Source organism: Oryx dammah, unplaced genomic scaffold (assembly GCF_014754425.2).
Source record: "Oryx dammah isolate SB20612 unplaced genomic scaffold, SCBI_Odam_1.1 HiC_scaffold_25, whole genome shotgun sequence".
Taxonomy (NCBI): Eukaryota; Metazoa; Chordata; class Mammalia; order Artiodactyla; family Bovidae; genus Oryx; species Oryx dammah.
Genome location: NW_024070209.1, coordinates 97,038,021 through 97,060,409, shown reverse-complemented (window position 1 = coordinate 97,060,409; position 22,389 = coordinate 97,038,021). Strand labels below are relative to the sequence as shown.

The following is a 22,389-nucleotide window of genomic DNA, read 5'->3' as shown; positions in this document are numbered from 1 at the left end:
TGACGCCCCGGGTAGGTGACGCCCCGGGTAGGTGACGCCCCGGGTAGGTGACGCCCCGAGTAGGTGACGCCCCGAGTAGGTGACGCCCCGTGAGGGGAGGGAGGTGCTGCGGAGACCTCCTGCTGGCCTGGCCTGGAGGAGCCGGGACTCAGACCGTAACTGTGGCCTCTGAAAGCCCACAGCGCGGTCTGGGGGGCAGGGCCGTGCTCACCTGCTCCCGGATCTGCCGGTGCCTCAGGTCCCTCTTCACCTGGAGAGCCTCGAAGGCTGCCCTCTGCATGGCGCCCTGTGACAGACGGCGTGGCTGCTCAGGGGACCCGAACCCAACCTGCCTCAAAGACACCCTAACCTACGCCTGTCTCCTTCTTAGACAGCAACTTTCCAGCTCACCTGCTTAATTTAAAAAAAAATAATACTCATTAAGCACTTCTTACCTGCCGGCCACGTGCTCAGGCTCTCCCTGTGGTGCACGTGGAACGACCAATGAAGGGGGTGGGGGGAGGCACCTTCACTGCCCCATTTCACAGATGAGGAAAGTGAGGTTTGGGAAAGTGAGCTGGCTGGCACTAGGACGCAAGTCTGTCCAGCTCAGAGCCTCATCTTAACCCCAAGGCTGGACATCCTCTCTGAGAAATACAGCCTTTTCCTCAGACAATCTTGCAAGGACTAAGCCCACAGCATTGTGGGGGGAACAAGAGAGAGGTCGGAGTTGGGGAGGAAGGAAAGGGAGGATGGGCCTGTGATGGGAGGATGATGTCACAGAGAGAGAAATGAGAGAAGAGACGAGAGGGTAGGGGAACCCTGACAGGGTCCATGGGGAAACCTGGGGCCTGAACAATTTGGAGAGAGGAGGGAGGAAGTCAAGAGGGGGCCTTCCTGGGCTGGTCCACACAGTAGCACCTGCTGTGCGACCCCTAAGCCCAAGGGAGAGCAGATAAAGGGTGGTGGGACTGGAAGGGAGAAGTCAGGGGCTTGTTCCGACTCTGCAGGGGGGGGGGGGGCGGGCGCTGCCACCAGATCCTCACGAGGGAGCCCCACACAGCACGGGGAGGGCGTGCCCGGGAAGGACAGCTCTCCTGACTTCAGTGAGCGGAAACCACCACCCAGAGAGCCCTCTCCCTGCCCCTCATCATGACGGTCTGTGCGTTTCTAAACTCTCTGAGCATCTGGGTTCTTATGTTCTCCAGAATAGCACCTCCACACGGAGTCGAGCCGCCCTGCTCTCGGCTCCCTGCACCCTCCCTGTGCCCCCGCCCCATGCCCTGGGTAAGGGCTCACCTCCTGCAGGATCTGGCTGATGGCTTTGTTCTGACCCATCTGTTGCCACGACAGAATCTGCTGGAACTGCTCATCCATGTCAGCCATGCTGCCAGAAAGACAGCAAATTCACTCACTCTCTGAACATTTCCTGAGCACGTACTGTGTGCCAGGCACCTTGGAGGAGATGGGAGATAAACCATTTATTCACTCAGCAAGACTTATGGAGCACCCGCTGGGGGCCACGTCCTGGGCTGGGTGGACATGGGAGTTCTGTCTGAATCCCACAGCCCTGGCAGGGCGGTGGCAGAGTCTGTGTCTCTGGGGCTGGGGAGGTGATCTCTGGGAATTCTCTCTACGACACCCCCCTGAAGTGGTGGCCTGGCTCTGCCCACCCATCTTCCACCAACAGGGAGCTCATGACCTCTCAGGTTAACCCCACAAGCTAAGAGAAAGCTGTCCTTCCTGGCACTAACATCTCACCCTCCACCCCAGTGTTTCTCAGCCTGGCCGTGGACCTGCTCTCATCCCCCTAGAACAAGTCTAGTGGCACAAAAACCCAAACCCTACCACTTTAATATGTCCATTATTTAGGCACGATCTTGGTTTTGAGTTTGTGTCATAACAGCTGCTATCTATTACATCCTCATGTGCTGACATGATCACTAAGGTCCATCAAGTCCTCCAGTAACTCTAGGAATAGCTACTGTCATTTATCCCATTTTAGTGATAAGAAAACCAAGGCTGAGAGAGGGAAAATAACTTCCCCAAGACATCACAGCTAAGAAATAGAAGCGGGATATGAATCCACATCTGTCTGCCCCAAGTGCCCACGCTCCTAAAAACAAAGTCACATCACCTAGAAGGCAGGAGAACCCCTGCCTCTGCAGGAACACGGGGGAGGCTGGCATGCTCCAGATGCCCAGGGGGAGGAGAGACACAAGAGCGGTCAGAGTTGCTGGCCTGTCCCTGTCTGGGGCTCCTGAGCCTCGACGGCACTTTGCTCACCTGCTGGGCACTGCAGCTCCTCCAGACACAAAAACAGTGCTGGGGTGAACTCGGAGGGCCAGGCCCAGAGTGGCTGTCAGGAGACAAGCCCCTCACCACACCCTTGAGTGCACCCCACTCCTGACCTGTGACTTGGGAGACTGAGTCGCCACAGTTTAGAGCACACTGCCTGGGTCAAACCCTAAGCTCTGCTACCGGCTGGTGGTGCTTCCTTAGGGCCCAGCGAGAAAAGCCACAAAGACCAGCAGTCACTTACTCTTGAGGACCTGGCCCGGGGTTTGGTGGCCCACACATGGCAGGGGATTCCTGTGCCAATGCTCACTCCAGAGCTCTGAGCCAGCTCCCCCAACTTCCTCACTCGGGAAGCCCCTTCCTTATCTTACCTGGAACAGGCCTGCTGGACCAGGTTCTGCCTCTGAGACTCGTAGGCCATCTGAATGAGCCGGCTCTTACAGCTTTCGGTCAGCATCTGCTGCATGGCGGCTGAAGAAACACGTTGGGGGTCAGGGGGTGCGGGGGGAGGGGCCGGGGCTGAGCAGCCGCTCCTGGTGGCCTATGGGGTCACCTGGCCACCCACCTGACAGTCACCCTTGGGAAAAAAATCTTTTTTTTTAAATTATAGAAGTAACTTCAGCTTAAAAGGCTGATGAGTTACAAGAGACTGAACACACACACACACAATCTCCTACAGTCTTGTCACCCAGAAATATTATTTTGATATATCTTCTACTGATCAATTTTTAATGTATATTGATGGATTTTAAAAAATTTTAATGAAAGAATTAAAAGCAGGGACCTGAATATTTGCATACCCATGTTCATAGCAACATGGATCACAACAGGCAAAAAAAAGATGGAAACAGCCCAAGTGCCCGCTGATGGATGAATGAATAAACAAAACGCAGTCTAAGGACGTCCCTGGCGGTCCAGTGGGAAAGAGAGCGCCTGCCAGCGCAAGGGACACAGGCTCGATCTCTGGTCCAGGAGGACGCCGCACGCCATAAGCAACTAAGCCCGTGCACCACAGTTACTGAGCCTGCAACACCTAGGGCCCGTGCTCGGCAACGAGCGAGGCCACCGCAGTGAGAAGCCCGTGCGCCGCTCCTCGAGAGCGGCCCTCACTTGCCACAACCAGAAAGACACCCTCGCAGCAACGAAGAGCCAGCACGGCCATAAATAACATTTTTTAAAATGTGGTCTATCCATACGTTGTAATATTTCAGTCTTAAAAAGGAAGGAAATTCCGACATAAGCTACAACATGGATGCTTGAGGGCGTTATGTGAAAGAAACTAATCAGGAAAGGACACATGCTGTGTGATTCCACTTACACGTGGTCCCGAGAGCAGTCAAATTCAGAGACAGAAGGCAGACTGAAAGTAGAGCGGTGGCTCTACAGGGTCTGGGGAAGGGGGATGGGGAGTCCCTATTTAGTAGGTGTACAGTTTCCCTGTCGAATGATGAAAAGGTTTTGATGGGGGTGCTGGTGAATAATGCACCATCAGAGCTATTAACGCCACAGAACTATTCATCTACGAGTGGTTACAGTGGCAAGTTTTATGCTTTGGATATTTCACCATAACACAAGAAAATTAAAATGCTTATCACATTAAATATACCTCCTTTCTCACCTTTCATAAATGCATCCCTATATCAACACAGCCATGTTAACAGCACCAACGGAGCGCTATGGTGCGTGGACGATCGAAAAGTGAAAGTGAAAGCCGCTCAGTCGTGTGCAACATTTTGTGACCCCATGGACTATATGGTCCCTGGAATTCTCCAGGCCGGAATACTGGAGTGGGTAGCCTTTCCCTTCTCCAGGGGATCTTCTGAACCTAGGGATCGAACCCAGGTCTCCCGCATAGCAGGTGAATTCTTTACCAGCTGAGCGACAAGGAAAGCCCATGGATGACTGAAGTTTTAAGATAATCCTCCGTTTCAGCGCATCCAAAGTCTTCTTGTGATTATCAAATGGTACTTCTACAAATATCCCTGCTCAGACATCTTTGTGCACATCTCACTATTTGATCACTTCCTAGAATAACTCTTAGAAGTGCACAGGTTCGAGGTCATGAATAATATATACACGAGTTGCCCTTTCTGCCCGCCAGAAAGATCCAGCCGATTCATACTCCCTCTGGCAGCACACAGGACGGCCTGACACCATATGCCCTCCATCACTCTAGGTTATTGCCTTTTCATTACTTTTGTTGACCTTTTTCAGTTATAAAATAATACACGCTTTTTTTTTTTAAAGCTAAGCAATAGGGAAGTTTGAAAAGGTGAAAACAAAAGCCCCCTAACACTAAGCCTATTTCCAATCAGCTATTTGATAAACATCCATCTGGCAATACAAACACAACGCTTCTCTATAAATGGTGGACGACCGTGACCTTCAGATTGGGAAATTAACGACATGACACCTCACGGGGCAGGAGTGGGATGAGACTGTGTACGGGACTTGCCAGTCCACCACTGGGCACACGATGAACCTGGGCTGAGGGTGCACAGAACATCCCCTCTTATCACTCAGGCTCTGAAGCAGGGCGTGGCCCCCCCTGCCCTTGTGTGTGTGGACAGTGAAGCACCCTGGGACCCCTCAGGGAGCAGCAGGAAGGCGAGCTCCTAGGACCACGAGAGGGGCCACCGCAGCTCTCAAGGAGAGCAGCCCTGATGGCCATCGTTTACGAAATGCTCGCTCTGCGCGAGCATGATCTTATCGGACCCTGGTAATGACGTGACAAGGCAGATTATTACCTTCTTCCCCATTTTACAGATATGAAAACTGAGGCTCGGAAAAGTCAGGGATCAGTTAATGTCCCTTAGGTCATATGGCTACGTGCCTGAGCTGGGATTTTTTAATCCAAGTCTAGCCTGACCCTAGAGCCCATGCCACGACAGGTTTTGAAGGACCGTCTTGAGGGGCAACCCCCCAGCGCCCCCCAAAGGTGACCGACAGGGGGATGGGACGGCTGTCCCCTCTGCTCCCAGGACCCCGCCCTCCCCCAAGGACTCACAGGCGATCTCACGGCGCCGCAGGTTCTCCGTCTCCTCCTGCGTTATGGACATCAACTGTTCCATTCTTATTCTAGAAAGAAAGCGATCTACATGTTGAGCAAATGTAACATTTCCAATAGGAAATCTCACCAGATGACCACCACCTCCTTCAGGAAGTCCTCCCTTATGTACCAAGCTGGATGTGCCCTCTGATATGCCCGTGGCATTATGCACCTCCCCTGGGGCTGTTAACTTTTACAGTTAAGAGCTTGTGGCTTAAAAAGATGAAAATTCCCTTAGAAAAACAGGCCAAGGATGCAAACAGCCAATTCACTGATGCTTAAATAAAAGTGACCTTAAAAAAAAAAAAAAAAAGGAAAAAATGGAAAGATTCTTAATACTGCCAGTGACGAAAAAAGTAAAACTTTCTTTTCACATGTTGGGTTGGTTGAGCTTAAGAAAACTAGATAACCGCTGGCAATGACAATGAAGGTGGAGAAATGGGTACTTCATACTGTTGAGGGACGTGAACAGTCAAACGTGTTTTGGAAGGCAGTCTGGCAATACCTAGCTAAGTGTTCTTCCAATATTTCCTTCTAAAACATTCACCCAAGTGCCTAAGGGTATATCTAGAAGACGTTTACTGTCATATTGTTTGTAGTTACAAAAACACTGGAAGCCCCTTAGATGTTCAGAGGGCTAATTATGATAAATTACGATATAATTATAAAGCTATAGTTATTACAAATAATGAGGTTTTTGGCATGGAAATACATCAGTGAAGTGAAAATTAAAAAGTAACTGCACGTGTGTGTGTGTGTGTGTCTGTGTGTGTGTGTGTGCGTGCATGTTGCTTGTGTGTACACTATTCCCCACCTCCCCCACGCACACCAAACTGGCACAGTGGTTGGGAGGCGGACAACCTCCTTTACGTTTCTTGCAGGGTCTGACTTCATCAGAAGCAACACAAATCACCTGAGCACTCAGCCCAGGCCCACAGACTGCTCAAGGTAAGACCACCCCTGCTGCATCCCTGGAGCCCAGGCCCAGCCCAGAGGGCACCGGCTCAGTGTGCCGAATAGTCAATGCCGCCAGCCACAGCTCAGCTCGGCCTTGACCACCCCCAGCTGCCACAGCCCCCAGCTGAAGCGGGCAGGGTGGTGAGGCTGCAACCCCACGCGAGCCCGCTGCAGGAGGCCTGCCCAGGCAGCCAGGAGCCAGGAAGGCTGGGCCCGTGGGAGGGGAGGCTCCCCAAGCACAGCAGCCAGGTCTGCACTGACACTCTGGCCTCCCTGAGGACCAGGAGGGACTCACCAGAACACCCCAGGGAGTAGGGAGTGAGGCCACCCCATCTATCACCTTTTCTGATGACTAAAGTGGGCACCTTAACACAGCCAATTTGCAAAGTGCAGAAAACCTGAAGGGAATGAGACAAAGATCACTACCTCCAATTCCTACCAAAGAGGTTCAGTGGAAACATTCCGGGTGGGTCCTTCTACTTTCTGAGCAGAGATACAAGTAGGTTGTCTTTAAGAAGTGATACACTGTAGATGCCACTTTTCCACCTAGCAATACAGTGCTTTCCTTAACAAGGAATATTCTTCTACAAGACGTTTAACGCTTACAGGTTACTCCTCGGTACATAATCCATGTAAACAAATTTTTATTTCCAGAAATTTCTTTTCTAACTATTTACACTAGAAATACAATTGGACATTAATATACATACATTCTTATTCATGTCTGAACTTTTCTCAGGACGGTATGTTTTAACAAACTTGAAGGCAGCAATTCTTTTTAATTCAAAACTCTGTAAGGGGGTGAATCTCCTCATGATAAAGTGAAAGTGTTAGTTGCCAGCTGGGCCGACTCTTTGTGACCCCGTGGACTGTAGCCCCTCAGGCTCCTCTGTTTATGGGATTCTCCAGGCAAGAATACTGAAGGAAGTTGCCATTCCCTTCTCCAGGGGATCTTCCTGATCCAGGGATTGAACTTGTAGGTCTCCTGCATTGCAGGCAGAGTCTTTACCATCTGGGCCACCAGGGAAGCCTGAATCTCCTCACAACTCTAGGAAATCTTTCTGACATAATCCTCAAGAATCACAAGACCTTCTCTCCCCAGGTCCGCTCACCCACTGGAAGGCAGGCAGTCACAGAGAACATGCTAGAGCAGAACACTGACCTTTCGTTTTCCAGAGACTTCAGAATCTCGGAACTTTTCTTCTGCCTGTAAAGGAAACCATGAAAAGCCGGCAGTCATTGTTGGGTCCGTTTCCAACAGAACCACTGAAGGGGGCTTAGGAACTGGGCATTTAGGGCTGTGTTCTCAGGCCAATTCCTCAACCACTCCAAATCCCAGCTCCTCATCTGTGAAATGGGAAGAATAATTTTTTTAAAGCTTTATGGAGTATTGGTGAAGTGTGAACAAGAAAACAGACATAAAGTGCTTCACATGTAAGAAGCAGCCAGCAGAGGGCAGTTTCCTGGGTGCCCCTGGGGGTGGGCACACTGCGCACGGCAGGCCAGCCGGCTCCCTCTGGCACTCAACTGCAGGCGAGGGAGAAGGACTCGGAGGACAGTGAACAGAAGGCTGGAAGCAGCAGAGCATGTGGCAGAGCCTGTTTCTGGAATCTTTCCCCAAGAGACCCCCAGTTAAACTTTCTCAGGCTTCTTGAGACTTCTACCCAACCCGCTTTCTCCCATAGGAACTTGCTCCCTGTGGCTCTGGCCTTGGACAAGATCTGTTAAGGCAAATGGCTGACCTCAGAGTGACAGGTGACTGGGAAGCCAAAATATTAGAGCAGGATGTGATTTTAACTTGTTAAACCCACTTACTTTACAGATGGGAAACTTGGGAGGCAAAGATCCAATCAGTAGCATCCCCAAGAGGCAAACCTGGTCATCCCTGGATCAGATTATTTTAAGTGTGTTACTTGCTCAGTCCTTTCCGACTTTTTGCGACCCATGGACCCATCAGGCTCCACTGTCTATGGGATTCTCCAGGCAAGAATACTGGAGTGGGTTACCATTTCCTCCTCCAGGGGATCTTCCCAACCCAGGGATCAAAGCACGTCTCCCGTGTCTCCTGCACTGCAGGTGGATTCTTTACCCGCTGAGTCATCGGGGAAACCAGATTCCCTTAAAGTCAGTGCCAAACGCAGCACCGAGACCTTGGGTAGAATCAGAGACGGTGAGGGAGAGACTGAGCCCCACGTGGGCATCAGGCTGAGGGAGGTCTCTGGGTCTGGGGACCGGGGAGATGGGAGCCTGACCTCTGGTTCTCCTGCAGGAGCTTCTGGATCCGGGTGGAGATGTTCTGCTCTGTCTGCTTCAGCTGCTCCTGCAGCCGCCGACGCTCTGCATCCAGGAAGCGCTGGTGCTCGCTCAGGCCCTGCTCCAGCCGGGACTGCTCCTGTGGCAGGACAAGCAGAGGTCTGGGGTCTGCTGGGACCCCTTCAGGAACCTCAGAGCAGCCAGGGGCCCAGGCCCGAGACGAGGACACCAGGTTTCCTCTGTCTTGCCATCCGTGTTGACTTTGGGCCAAGTCTTCCCCTTGCTAGGCCTCAGGGTATCCATGCTCGGGAAGAGCCTAGGCTAGGTGACCTGTATGGACGACTTCTCCCCAACCCTGCGTCCTGGAGGCTGGGCCTGAGAGAGGTCACCCCCACTGCCTTCCCACACCAGAGGGACCACAGCCTGAGTCAGGAGGCCCCCGGCAGAGGGAGCAGACAGGCCTGACCCCACTTAGCCGCTCACGAACCTCCTTGACCGTCTGAAGGATCTCATCCTTCTGGCTGTTGCTCTGCTGGAGGAGCTGGGCACGCTCTCGCTGCCCGAGCTCCAGGCGCCGTTCGAACTCTAGTTTCTCCAGCATCTTCTGTTCCTGCAAGAACGGAGACCCTGGTGATGCTGGCACAGGTTTTAGGGGGTTAGGACGTGAGAGCTGCAGGGGATGGGCTCAATCTCTCCAAGCCTCAGTCTTCTTATCTGTAAAGTGGGGACATCCTCCCAACCACCAAGGCTGGGTAGACTGTGGGGAGGTGATATACGTAAGGGGCAACCGTTGCTTCCCCCTCTGACTTAAGAGGTTGGAAGAGCTTGTCTCCTCAAATACAACAGTTGAGATGTTTAATGAGAAGAAAAGTGGCAGAGGACAAAAGACATTTTCTTACCTTCCTCTTCTCATAGTCTGTGAACCTATTCTGGGAGGCAAAAAAAGATAGTGGTTAAGAGATTCCTCTCTTGTAAAACCACCACCACCAAAACTCAACTCCCAGCTCTGGGGAGGCTGAGACAAAAGCCACGAAGAAGAGTCATTCATCGGTTCATGGTGACTGCCTCCAGGGGCTGGGACTGCAGGGTAGGAGGGGAGATGCTCACTCCGTATATTTCTGTATTGTTTAGATTTATAACAAGGAGCATGAATTACTTTTGTAGTCCAACAGCAGCATATGCATTCGCAAACACACACACACACTTTTTTTTTTAAACCAGTCTTTCTATTTAGTTATCTGGTTCTGAGATCAGGATCAAATGTTAGAGCTGTAAAGCAGCATCCTATAAAGAAATAAGATTTTCCCTATGCTGAGGTAGGAGTAAAATTTAAGCTTATCTTTGGTTATATAGATAATACCTGATTATATTCTCGTTGTAAAAAACTAAGCAAGGCATATAAAAGTATCCATTGACCACTCCCAGGCCTAATCCTTGTTCCCTCCCACCCTCCCTAGCCCTCAGTTCAGTTGCTCAGTCATGTCCGCCTCTTTGCGACCCCATGAATCGCAGCATGCCAGGCCTCCCTGTCCATCACCATCTCCGGGAGTTCACTCAAACTCACATCCATCGAGTCGGTGATGCCATCCACCCATCTCATCCTCTGTCATCCCCTTTTCCTCCTGCCCCCAATCCCTCCCACCATCAGAGTCTTTTCCAATGAGTCTCCAGTAGCATATTGGGCACCTATTCCTATCATTTTGCCTTTTAATACTGTTCATAGCGTTCTCAAGGCAAGAATACTGAAGTGGTTTGCCATTCCCTTCTCCAGCGGACCACATTCTGTCAGACTTCTCCACCATGACCCGCCCATCTTGGGTGGCCCCACAGGGCATGGCTTAGTTTCATTGAGTTAGACAAGGCTGTGGTCCTAGTGTGATCAGATTGACTAGTTTTCTGTGATTATGGTTTCAGTGTGTCTGCCCTCTGATGCACTCTTGCAATACCTACCATCTTACTTGGGTTTCTTCCCTAGCCCTGCTCCCATGTAAATATCATTATCAGACCTAAGTCCATGCATCTACCTACCTACAGTTTGTGCCTTTAGAAAAAATATATACGTTTGTATGTGTTTCTATATATAAACATATTTTTTAATGGAGGTATAATTTATGTACTGTAAAATTTATCTTTTTAAAGAAGTGTACAGGTCTGAGTTTTGACAACTGCATACAGTCATGTGACCATCACCACAATCAGATGTGAAGCCTAGCTGGCTACAGTTGGTGCCCCCTCCCAGCCTCAGTTTGTGGGGTCCCATGGAGAAGCATCGGAGAAGGCAATGGCACCCCACTCCATACTCTTGCCTGGAAAATCCCATGGATGGAGGAGCCCTGGTAGGCTGCAGTCCCTGGGATCGCTAAGAGTCGGACACAACTGAGCAACTTCACTTTCACTTTTTACTTTCATGCATTGGAGAAGGAAATGGCAACCTACTCCTGTGTTCTTGCCTGGAGAATCCCAGGGATGGGGGAGCCTGGTGGGCTGCCAACTATGGGGTCGCACAGAGTTGGACATGACTGAAGCGACTTAGCAGCAGCAGTATGGAGAAGCATATGGGTAGGTAGGTGGGGCGCAGAGGCGGTTTCTGTCTGGCCTCACCGTCAGAGGCACCCTGGTTACTGTGGGCAACCCTTGGTGAACTTCCTCCTGCAGCCCTGACCTACTCTAGTCTCCCCCAGGGACCCAGGGGTCCACTCTCCTCAAGCTCTATCAAGCAGGGAGACAGACAGGAAGCAAACCCTTTCTTGAGTAATTCTTCATGTAATTAGAGCTGTGGTTGTAATGGAGCAGGGCCCTGTGGGGCCTTCCCAGGACAGGTCCCCTCCTCCTCCACAGTGTCCTCCACCTGCCTCTTGTCTGTAGAGATTTTAGCCAAAGAAGTAACTTAAGAGAAACAAGAAAACACAGAAGCAAAATAGTCAAGCAAGACAAAAATAACTGTTTAGCCATTAAACAAAGGCAAAAACCTTTAGTTCCTCCTCAAAGGCTACAGATAATGTTCTGAGTTGTATTACTCAGCTGTTTTTCAGATACTGAAACCCTCACCAGGTGGAAGAAATGATGCCCAGTCTGCAGCCATGACATAAACTGCTCCATCTCACATCAAAGAAACGGGAACAAACCAACTCTGGAGTTACAGATGAACTGTACCCAAAACGATCAGGATGCTGCTTATCAGGCAGCCGGACGACCGACTTCAGGATGATGCTCCGCACGCAGCCCCCTCCTCTGCCTCCACACCCCTGAAACCCCTGCTTCAAGAACCCTTTGCCCCCTGACCCATAGTGGGAAGTTGGTTCCTGGGGACGTGCATCCAGCTTCTCCCCCAGGATAACTAGCTTCCCCAGTAAAGCTATCCTTCCTTTCACCCAACACTTGTCTTTCAGTGTCGGATTCTTGAGGCATGAGCAGCTGAACCCAAGTTCAGCAACACAGGTTCTCCCAGGAAATGCACAGGGCGCTCTGAGAACTTCCATAGATCTGACCTAGGCTGCTGCGTTGTGGAAAGCTTCTCAGAAAATGTGATGTTTCAGCTGGGAACTGAAGGATGAGACTGGAGCAAACGGGCGTGGAGAATCCAGCAGAGGGAACCCCCTATTCAAACACCCTAGACATTCAGGGACAGAGAGGAGGAGGATGAAGCTGGTGCTGGTGAGCTAGTGCGCTGAGGACCCAGAGCAGCCACTGCTCCTCTCCAATGCTGGCCCTCCTGCAACTGCTCAGAGGCCTAACGCCTGGGCCTTAAATGTGGCAAAGATAGCTAGTGGCAAGTGAGCTAGTACGCCTAGGAGGCCTTGTGAAAACTTCTACACGTATCTGCTTGGCTGAGTCACTCAGCTTCTGGGATCTCAGCTCCCCAGCCAGGAATGGAACCTGGGTCTCGGTACTGAAAGCCTGAAATCCTACCCACGAGGCCACCAGAGAAAAGAAAGAATCCGCCTGCCAAAGCAGGAGACAAGGGTTTGATCCCTGGGTCGAGAAGATCCCTTGGAGAAGGAAATGGCAACCCACTCCAGTATTCTTGCCTGGAGAATCCCATGGACAGGGGAGCCTGAGGGGCTACACAGTCTATGGAGTTGCAAAGAGCTGGACATGACTTAGCGACTAAACAACAAGACTACCAGGGAACCCCCCGCATGTGTGTTTGAAGGGAGGTAAATTCTAGTTTGATGGAGGAATCTGGGGGCCAAAGCTCTGAACGCCCCTGCATGTGCAGAGCCCTCGCACACACACCCCGACCCTCGCCCTCCCCGATGCCCACCCCACACGCCAGCAGGCGGTGCGCCTTACCTGCCACTCCTCCTCCTCCCTGCAGAGTCTGTCCGTGGGCCCGTCGGGGCTGTCCAGGGAGTTCTCAGCCCCATCCTGCTCTAGGACCGGCAGCAGGTACTGAGAAGGGGGGTAGTACTCCAGCCCCGACTCTGCGAGAGATGGACACAGGCTGACCAGGAGGGAAGGAGACCGCCTTGCAACCCAGAGCAGTCCACTGCTCCCCTCTGACGCTGGCCCTCCTGCCACTGCTCAGAGGCCTAACGCCTGGGCCTTAAATGTGGCAAGCACTCAATAAGCATCAGCTGAGTGAATAAATTTTCCCGCCCCTTGCCTCTTTACCATCCACGTGAGAATGAGATGAAAAATGCCTGAGCTTCATAGAGAAGCCTGGGTTCAAGACCCAGCTTTATCCACAATTTCCTGGGTAGCTGCCTCCTGTATATTTGAAAGGATTCATACACTTTCCCCATTTGGCCTTATTCTTGCTGATTTATAAGTGCTCTTTACATATGATAGTTAATAACCTTGGGTCTATAACATATGTTGCAGCTGTCTTCTTCCAGGTGGTAACTTATCTTTTTAACTTTTTCATTTTGTTGTGTGTGTGCTCAGTTATGTCCAACTCTTTGCAACCCCATGGACTGTAGCCCGGCAGACTCCTCTGTCCATGGGACTTTCCCGGGCAAGAATCCTGGAGGCGGTTGCCATTTACTACTCTGGGGCATCTTCTCAAGCCAAGGATCAAACCAGGGTCTCTTGTATCTCCTGCACTGGCAGGGAGATTCTTTACCATTAGCACCACCTAGGGAGCCTGTCTTTTTAACTCTGATGATAGCATCCTTTTGAGGTAAAGGTTAGATTTTAATGTAGTCAACGTCATCCTTTTTTCCCTACCAAAGGATATAAATAGGCAATTCACAAGAAATACTAAAAGTGGACAGTAAACATGTGAAAAAGTATTCTAATATTCAAGGAAATGACATTAAAATAATAATGTTGTTGTTCAGTCACTAAGAACTGTTGTCCAGCTCTTTGTGACCCTGTGGACTACAGCACACCAGGCTTCCCTCTCCTTCACCATTGCCCGGAGCTTGCTCAAACTCATGTCCACTGAGTCAGCGATGCCGTCCAACCGTCTCATCCTCTGTCACCCTCTTCCTCTTGTTTACCCATGAGGTTCAGGTCAGTTCACTTCAATTGCTTAGCTGTGTCTGACTTTTTGCGACCCCATGGACTGCAGCACGTCAGGCTTCCCTGTCCATCACCAACTCCTGGAGCTTGTTCAAACTCACATCCATTGAGTCAGTGATGCCATCCAACCATCTCATCCTCTGTCGTCCCCTTCTCCTCCCACCTTCAATCTTTCCCAGCATCAGGGTCTTTTCCAACGAGTCAGTTCTTCACATCAGGTGGCCAAAGTATTGGAGCTTCAGCTTCAGTATCAGTCCTTCCAATGAACATTCAGGACTGATGTTTCCTTTAGGATGGACTGGTTGGACTCTCAAGAGTCTTCTCCAGCACCACAGTTCAAAAGCTATCAGTTCTTCAGTGCTCAAGCTTTCTTTATAGTCCAACTCTCACATCCATACATGACCACTGGAAAAACCACAGCTATGACTACATGGACCTTTGTCAGCAAAGTAATGTCTTTGCTTTTTAATAATCCATCAGATTAGAAGACTTTTAAAGATCTCACCAATTGTTAGCGAGGCTGTGGGGAAGAAGAATCCTCTCAGATAGTCCTCATGGAATGTGAACCGATGGAGCCTCTTCAGAGGCAATACAGAGTGCTGTCCCTGTCCACCTACCAACCCTGCTTCCCTACAGGGGATGCTCCCAACATGCCAGACAAGTGTGGGCTGAAGTGTTCGTTCCAGGAGCAAATGGGAAATAACTTCCAGTGGTTCCACTAGGAATACTCTGCAGCAGTTTACAACGGAGCCACACGTCACGGGACAGGAAAGGCCCGGGACCTATTCTTAAGTGAAAAAGGTAGGGCATAGAATCACCTGGTGCAACATCTTCTGTGGGTGTTTTTAAATGTTTTTAAGACAGCATAACCAAAAATTTTACATACACATTTATACCTGCTATGCTGTGCTGTGCTTAGTCACTCAGTTGTGTCTGACTGACTCTTTATGACCCCATGGACTGTAGCCCGCCAGGCTCCTTTGCCCATGGGGTTCTCCAGGCAAGAATACTGGAGTGGGTTGCCATGCCCTCCTCCAGGGGATCTTCCCAACCCAGGGATCCAACCCAGGTCTCCCACACTGCAGGTGGATTCTTTACCATCTGAGCCATCATACTTCCTCACGTGAAAGTCATCTTTCCCTGCTTCTCCTGCAAGATCTGCAGAGCTCTGGGCAGGCAGGGACCCTCAGCTGCCTCGCTGGCACAGAGCAGCCCCAGGGGCCATGGTCTGTGCTCGCTCAGCAAAGGAGGCGGGCTGCCTGGCTTTACCTTTGCAGAGGAACTGCTGAATGGCCTCAGTGCCGGCACTGCACACCTCCTGCGGGGGGTAGACCATGGACGACGCGTTGAGGCTCAGGGTCTGCAGACACAAGGAGACCCCTCTTTATCTGTCGTTCACTTCACCGCTCAACACAATCAAGACATAAGATCTTTAAAGAGGTAATCAAGTTCAAAACAAAGTCACCAGTCTGGGCCCTAATCTAGCATGAACTGGTGTCCTTAAAAGATGAGGCAATCAGGACTCAGACGCATTCCAAGGAGGAGGATGGGAGGACACAGGGAGAAGACAGCCGTCCAGAAGCCAAAGGGAGAGAGGCCTTAGAAGAACCAACCCCACCAAGACCTCGATCTTGGACTTCCGGCCTGCAGAAGTCTTAAGGCCCCAGCCTGGGGCGCTTTGTTAGGACAGCACAGTGTTCCTGGACCGCCTTGCCCTCCACCCCCAGCTCTTGACGATCACGGTTTCTGCAGCTCTGAGCTGAGGCTGCTCCCTCCCAGCCAGCGCCCTCCAGCCATTGCAACATCGGCTCCCCTGCTCCTCCCTTAACACGTCCTGGGCTTTCCCACCTCCTGCCTTTCCCCGAACTGTTCCTCCACCTGGAATGCTCCCATGACCCCTGTCGACTTCTCCAAAGCTTTCTCCTCTTTCAAGGTCTGGCTCAAACACCATGTCTTTCTTAATGAACCCATCAGGATTCAGCATGAGCTTTTCACTCTACTAGGAATATGCTTTGCTGCCCCTATTATGACAGCAAGTCACCTAATTACAGTCATTCACACTGTTCTCTCTGTGAGCCCCTGAGGACCTTGAGATCTCCATGACCCTTGTATCCTGTGACCAGGGCAGGCCTCCAGGAATGTGGGAGGGGAGCGGCAGGCAGGCCAGGCAGGCCCCCAGGCGAGAGCACGGCCCACCTACCTCCAGGGTTCGGACGTGCGCCAGCATCCGAGGCAGCCTCTGAATCTCATTCTCACTGATGTCCAGAGTGCGCAGGCTCCGAAGCTCCCCCAGCGTGTCTGGAAGCTCCTTCAGCCTGTTGTCTGGAGGGGTCCCAGTGGCATAGCTCAGCACCCCACAGCCCCTTCACGAGCTTCCAGCCTGACACCTGCCAGGACTGGGTGGAGGTGGGTGCCTCCCTCTGAGCCTGGGGTATACCCCGGCTCCATGAGGAAGAGCGGTGGAGTTTCAGTGACCCAGGTTCAAGTCCCTGCTCCACCACTTATGAGCTGAGAGACTTTGGAAAACTGACTTGACCTCCCTGGACCAGTTTCCACATCAGTAAAATGGGGGTGCCCACACTATTTGGCCTTATAGGAATACTGAGGGATTCAAAGAGATGACGCATATGGAAAGGTGCTCAGCATAGGGCCTATCACATGATGTACCCATCACAGTAAGTGATTAGTAAACTGGGTGCTATTATGTTCATCATTATTTATATGTTACAAATGGGTAAACTACGGCATCCTGTGCAGAAAGAACTGAAGGAAAAGAAGAAAGGAGAGAGCTGGGGGTGCAGGGAGGCACATGTTAGAATTCCGGCTGGGTCACTACTGCATTGGCTGGTCTTGAGCAAGTCACGGCTCTCTGAGCCTCGTTTTCCTCATCTGTAAATTGGGGATAAGACCTCTTTCCTCTCTCACACACACTTGTGGTGCCCCCGAGTGTGGAAGCGCTCCTCACTGGGTGGGACGGGATACTCAGAATGGCTCTCACCCAGTCAGTGCACACTCTCACCGTCCATCGCCCGCGGGTCTCAACACGAGCCTCCCTGCAAGGCCTCCCCTCCCTCTAAGGTCCCGGCTGGGAGGAGCTGCACGACCCCTCCAGACGCTCTTTTTCTGGTTACCATGGAGACACACCGACCACAGAGGAGGTCCGACAGCTTGAGTGACACCTGGGGGCTGGCTGCTCTCCTGCTCAATGGGTCCCAGGACAGGCACCCTGGGGACACTAGCTGGGTCAGCTCAGAACAGACCGAGGGTCACGTGGACAGGGCTTCCTGGCCCCCTACCTTTCACATTGAGGGTCTGGAGCTGGATCAGGTTCCCAATGGAACGTGGGAGACAGGCCAGTTGATTCCTTTCCACGTTCAGGACCTAAGAGAGAGGGAGAATGGCAAGAGAAGGCACACACGCAGACAATAATGCCTACCGTGCTTCCGGCCAGGCATCATCCGGGCACCACACCCACATCTTTATCTCCTGACAGCCCTGTGAGGAAGACACCAATTGTCACGATCCCATCTGAGAGATGAGAAAACTGAGGCTTGGAGTGGTGAAGTCCTGTGTCCAAAGGCAATGCTAGACTTTGACCCTGGTTCTTGCTGAGGCTGTACCATTTATACTGACCACAAACACCTGATAATAAGGGGATCCAGGTGAGGGGGCACGTGATGAAGCCTTGTTATCCTAGAGTGAACAGAAGGAAGCTGAGCTGCATCCAGGCAGCGGGACCTGCCTGAGGCTGCGGGGCCAGCAGCTGGTGGAGCCGGGATTGAAACCTGGGCTGACTGGTGGCACCGTGAGGTGAGCGAGGCCGACAGGATGACACATAAAGTAACCATTAAGAATAAACAGATATGATGGGAAGGCACGCACGTTAAAAATAATGCGGCAGATGAATATTCGGTGAACCAAAGGATGGCTGTAAGCTATTCTTATCAGGCATCCAAAAGTCACAGAACAGTGACTGCACCAGTTATGCAAAAACACGTGCGTAAAAAAGGACAGGCCGTCCTCCTCTGTGAACTGGGGATGATGCTGACATGCGTTCAGAGGGGCTGTGAGCAATTGGTTGACGACGCAAGTGAAATGCTTAGCTTGGTGCTGGCATGCAGCGGGCGCTCAATAAATGCAGGGGCTGCCACTGACAAGCAGAAGTGAGACACTGAGCCGGAGAGCTGAATTCACCACTTGGAAATGGTGCACTCGCTGGGCGCTCTTTTTCTGTAAAGTTGTGGGAGCTAACGATGCAGTCCCAACGCGCATGCCAAAAATTCGGTGGAGAGATGCCCACAGCCCAGACTGCAAGGCTGGCGCCACCCCGGGCACCTCAATAGTAAAGGCAGAGGAGCCAGCAGCACCCAAGCCCTGGCTGGAGCATGACCAGAACATTCTGGGTCTGTGCGGCTGCAGCTTCTTACTCAGGGGATCAGAGGTGGGTTGTGTCTCCTGCAGCCGTACCTGCAGGGCCGTCAGCTGCCCTATGTCGTCAGGAAGGGCTGTCAGCTGGTTATCATGAAGATCCAGAACCTGCGGAAGGGAGACAAGTGGAACACCCGAAGTCCCCGACTGAGAAAGCCCCTGCGATTTCAGGCTCCAGGGAGACAGGGTGTGGTGGGGGTGCCCCCGGGCCTCTGGTGTTCAAACCAAGAGTACCAACCCCTTCCTCCCCAACTAAGGGACCACTCCATCTTTTGTTTTTGTAAGTATTATACCATTTCATTCTTATTTATCCAGTGTGTGTACATATTCATGTTGAAAACTCCTCATGGTCTAGATATATATTTGCATAGTAAAAGACTACCAAATATGCAAGAAAATATTGATAGCAGTTCTCTAGAGTGTAAAATTATGTTTTTCCTTATGCTTAACTGTATTTGCTAATATTTTTAACAATGAAAATGAGCAAAATGGGGTAGGATATATATATATGTATACATATAAAATACATATATATGAAATATAAATATACACAAATATGAAAGCTTTTTAATGTTATCTTTCTCCCGCTTATAAAAATAAAGCGTGTTGGACCAGAACAATAAAGTGAGAACTACCCCTAGTCCCTACACACCAGCATTAGCCATAAAAATCACTTTGATGCCTCCGCTGCCAGTCTCTACATTGCCACACGCATACCCTCGGTCACAGCTCAAGTTTATGGGGAACAGCCCGGGGGTCCTGCCTCCCGTCCATGGTGACCACGTCCCAGCCTCTGTCCTGGGGGAGCTGTCAGGAGAGAGTCACTCAGCTCACCGCGCTTCCACGCACTAACTTGCTTCCTCTTGCTTCCTGTCTGGGCCCATTGGTCTCCCTGTTCTCTGCCACTTCGCTTGCTATGAGTTTATGGTTTGCCTTTCCACCTAGTGGGTAAGCTCCCTGAGGGCAGGGCTTGCGGCTGGTTCTCTGCAACCTCACCGCACACAGGCCCAGAGGAGGCACCTGAGAAACCATGCTGATCACGCCCAGAGTCCCAATGACATGAGACACGTCTGGCATAAACTCTGACAGCCGAGACGTGACGGGAGGGGCATGCTGGCTGCCCCCTGGGAGCAGGGCCCCGGTACCTTGATGGTGGCAAGACTCAGGAGGCTGCAGGATTTAGGGAGCAGGGAGGTGAGCAGATTCGTGTGGACGATCAACACCTGCGTGGGAAAGAGTTTCGGCATGTTAGGCTGAAGGAGAGCTGCAGCGAGGGAGGTTGGAGGTGGGGCAGCTGGCGCAGCACTGGGCACCAGCGGTCAGCCTGGCCCAGCTCGCTCTCCTGTAGACATCACAAGTGACGTCTCCAAACATGAGAAAACCAGATGACCGTAAACTCTGGAATCTCAAGACTGAAAGGGACCTCAGAGGTCTAATTCTTCCTTCCATCCCGAGAAGCGATCCCTGTGCAGCTGTCCCAACCTTAACGTCCCTCAGCTTCAGCAGCATCTGTGGAAAATGTCGTTGTTGTCTAGTCTCTCAGTCGTGTTGGACTCTTTGTGACCCCACGGATTGTAGCCCACTAGGCTCTTCTGTCCACAGGATTCTCCGGGAAAAAATATTGGAGTGGGTTGCCATTTCCTTCTCCAGGGGACCTTCTTGACCCATGGATCGAACCCTGCATTAGCAGGTGGATTCTCTAGCACTGAGCTACCAGGGAAGCCCCTTGTGGAAAACAGAGAATGATAAATTCCTGCCTCTGAGGGCTGCTAACGCTAACAGACAGAAAGCACTCAGTCCAGGGCTGGGACATGATCAGACGCTCAATCAGAGTGACATGCTACTATTTTTGTTAGGCGTTGACCCTTACATGGATACTTCCAATGTCAAGCTTACTCCTCTGTTGGCATAGAACACATTTTACCTACCTGCTCTTAGACACTTCATTTAGAATACTGTTACCTACCTGCATTCAAGGCTGCAATGCCTTTCTGAAAAATCATTCATTCCACTCTTAACCTTCCCCAATTGACCAGAATGAAATGAGTGTGATTTTTACTATTAATAACAATGCGGTTATTCAGTGTCCACTATGTGGCAGGCACTCTACTCAGGCCATTTACATCTTTATCTCTACCTCCCTGTCACTCATTTAATTCTCATAATAGCTCTGCGAGTGGAGAACGATGTATGTCTTCCTTTCACAGATGGAGAAACTGAGATGTAAGAGTGTAAGGAAGTTGCCCAATTCAGGAGGGGCCCAGCCAGAGCTGCCTGATGCCAGGGGCTGCTCCCCTGTGAGGACGCTTGCTGCAGGTGGAAAGTGTGCCATTCAGAGAGAAGAGGGATGTCTACGCCAGGATCCCCACCTGATTTCAAACAAGCAAACATGCCATGAATACTTTTCTGGAAATGTAGATCCGTCTCACCTTCTTCTGCAGAACTTTGCATGTTGCAAAAGCCCCAAATGGAATCTAAGATAAGATAAAGAAGAATCAGTGCCTCCCCTCCTGCCAGTGTTTAACCTGTTGAGTGGCAGGAAGAAGGGGCAGGAATTGAGTAAGTCTAAGCCTTGGGAAGGCTAGGAGGAAGCCGCACTGGGTGGTCAGCCCTTCCAATCAGCTGTCAGTGACTTCCCCAACTACCCACCCCATCCCCATCATGAACTCCGAGGGGCAAAAGACAGATCTCTGATGTCCTACAGAGAATCCCAGGCTCTCCTAAGGCCTCAGGAATCTGTGGGCACATTTTCTGAACTCTGTGACTCTTGAAGACCATGCTGAGGCAAAAAGATCATCTCAGTTTTCTCTCACAAGAACAAAAGCTAAGGAAACATCTCTTGACTAGAGCTTCTGCCCTCTTAAGAGTCTCAGTCCACATCTATCATTTCCCAGGGACAGCAGAGTCAAGAAAGAGAGCAGATAAAACTTCACAAGCAGAACACCAACCACCCCACTTTACCTCGGAGAGTTCACATTTAGAGATGTCAAGAATGTCATCTGCTCCAGCTTCTTTTGCCTAGGGATAAAAAGAATTTTTAAAAAAGCCGGGGGCGGGGGCAGTTTCCAGGACTTTACTGGTAGTCCAGTGGTTAAGACTCCGCACTCCCAATTCAGGGGGCCGGGGTTCAATCCCTGGTCAGGGAACCAAATCCCACATGCCACAACTAAAAGAGCCAGCGTGCCGCAACTGAGACCCAGTGCAGGCAAATAAATCGTTTTTCAAAGAAGAAGAAAGAAAAAGAAAAGGGTTCGAGCAAAACATCCTTCCAGGGTGGACAAATCAGGCAAAGAAACATAGGATTAACGGCTTCAAAGAATCGCAGACACCCTCCTGGTTCAACTAGTCCATTCTGAAGGTGCACCAATGATCCTGGCTTTAACTGGGCTTGAGGTCCGGCAGGGAAGAGTGTGAACAAGTCACACCAAGCGTGGTCAGTCTGCAGAGGGGAAGTGCAGCGTGGAGCCCTGCTGCCTGGGGCAGAGGTGGAGATGGGCATAGACTCGGAGGAAACCCATTTCCCTCACCAGACACATCTGGTACTCCAGGCGTTTCCGAGCCTCCTCGCTGGGTTTCCGCTTCCGGAAGAAGAGTGGCATCCTTCCTTTTTCCTAGAGCGATCTTCACCACACTAAGGCGGAGGAGAGGGGTGAGGCCCTGGGGCATCCGTCACTGGCCCCCAACACCCTGGACAGAGCACAGTAACAAGAGCACGGAGCTCATCTGCTGGATTATATGCTCCTTGAGGGCAGGGCCATGTCCATCTTGACCATCCATCTGTGCCCCGAGACTGGCACAGCAGGTGCTCAATACCATTTGTTCTTTGTTGACTAAACAAGCAGCAGCAGGATGTGGAAAAGCACAACAGCAAGCCTAGCTCTGAGCCCACATTTGCCCCTGACCCACTGTGAGCCCCTGACATACCCATTCCCCGTTCACGGCCTCTCTCTCTCCTCCAC

The 22,389-nt window shown here is 51.3% G+C and overlaps 1 protein-coding gene across 6 annotated transcripts in view; it reads right to left on the bottom strand.

The window, feature by feature from the left end:
• The window catches only part of LRSAM1 (leucine rich repeat and sterile alpha motif containing 1), a 34,097-nt gene that overhangs the window by 9,833 nt on the left and 1,875 nt on the right, over nucleotides 1-22,389 (bottom strand). For 5 of the 6 annotated variants that reach the window (XM_040225177.1, XM_040225180.1, XM_040225176.1 and 2 more), the window contains exons 3-19: nucleotides 21,958-22,061; nucleotides 21,392-21,448; nucleotides 20,860-20,904; nucleotides 19,576-19,653; nucleotides 18,470-18,538; nucleotides 17,299-17,383; nucleotides 16,203-16,324; nucleotides 15,272-15,362; nucleotides 12,830-12,960; nucleotides 9,436-9,465; nucleotides 9,024-9,146; nucleotides 8,536-8,675; nucleotides 7,446-7,490; nucleotides 5,285-5,355; nucleotides 2,649-2,748; nucleotides 1,279-1,366; nucleotides 212-286 (exon numbers count right to left, since the gene is read on the bottom strand). In XM_040225177.1, the coding sequence (XP_040081111.1) occupies nucleotides 212-286; nucleotides 1,279-1,366; nucleotides 2,649-2,748; nucleotides 5,285-5,355; nucleotides 7,446-7,490; nucleotides 8,536-8,675; nucleotides 9,024-9,146; nucleotides 9,436-9,465; nucleotides 12,830-12,960; nucleotides 15,272-15,362; nucleotides 16,203-16,324; nucleotides 17,299-17,383; nucleotides 18,470-18,538; nucleotides 19,576-19,653; nucleotides 20,860-20,904; nucleotides 21,392-21,448; nucleotides 21,958-22,029 (1,422 nt within the window). In that variant the 5' untranslated portion in view covers nucleotides 22,030-22,061. The remainder of the gene's footprint in view (nucleotides 1-211; nucleotides 287-1,278; nucleotides 1,367-2,648; nucleotides 2,749-5,284; nucleotides 5,356-7,445; nucleotides 7,491-8,535; nucleotides 8,676-9,023; nucleotides 9,147-9,435; nucleotides 9,466-12,829; nucleotides 12,961-15,271; nucleotides 15,363-16,202; nucleotides 16,325-17,298; nucleotides 17,384-18,469; nucleotides 18,539-19,575; nucleotides 19,654-20,859; nucleotides 20,905-21,391; nucleotides 21,449-21,957; nucleotides 22,062-22,389) is intronic. The other variant, XM_040225181.1, reaches the window with a different exon arrangement.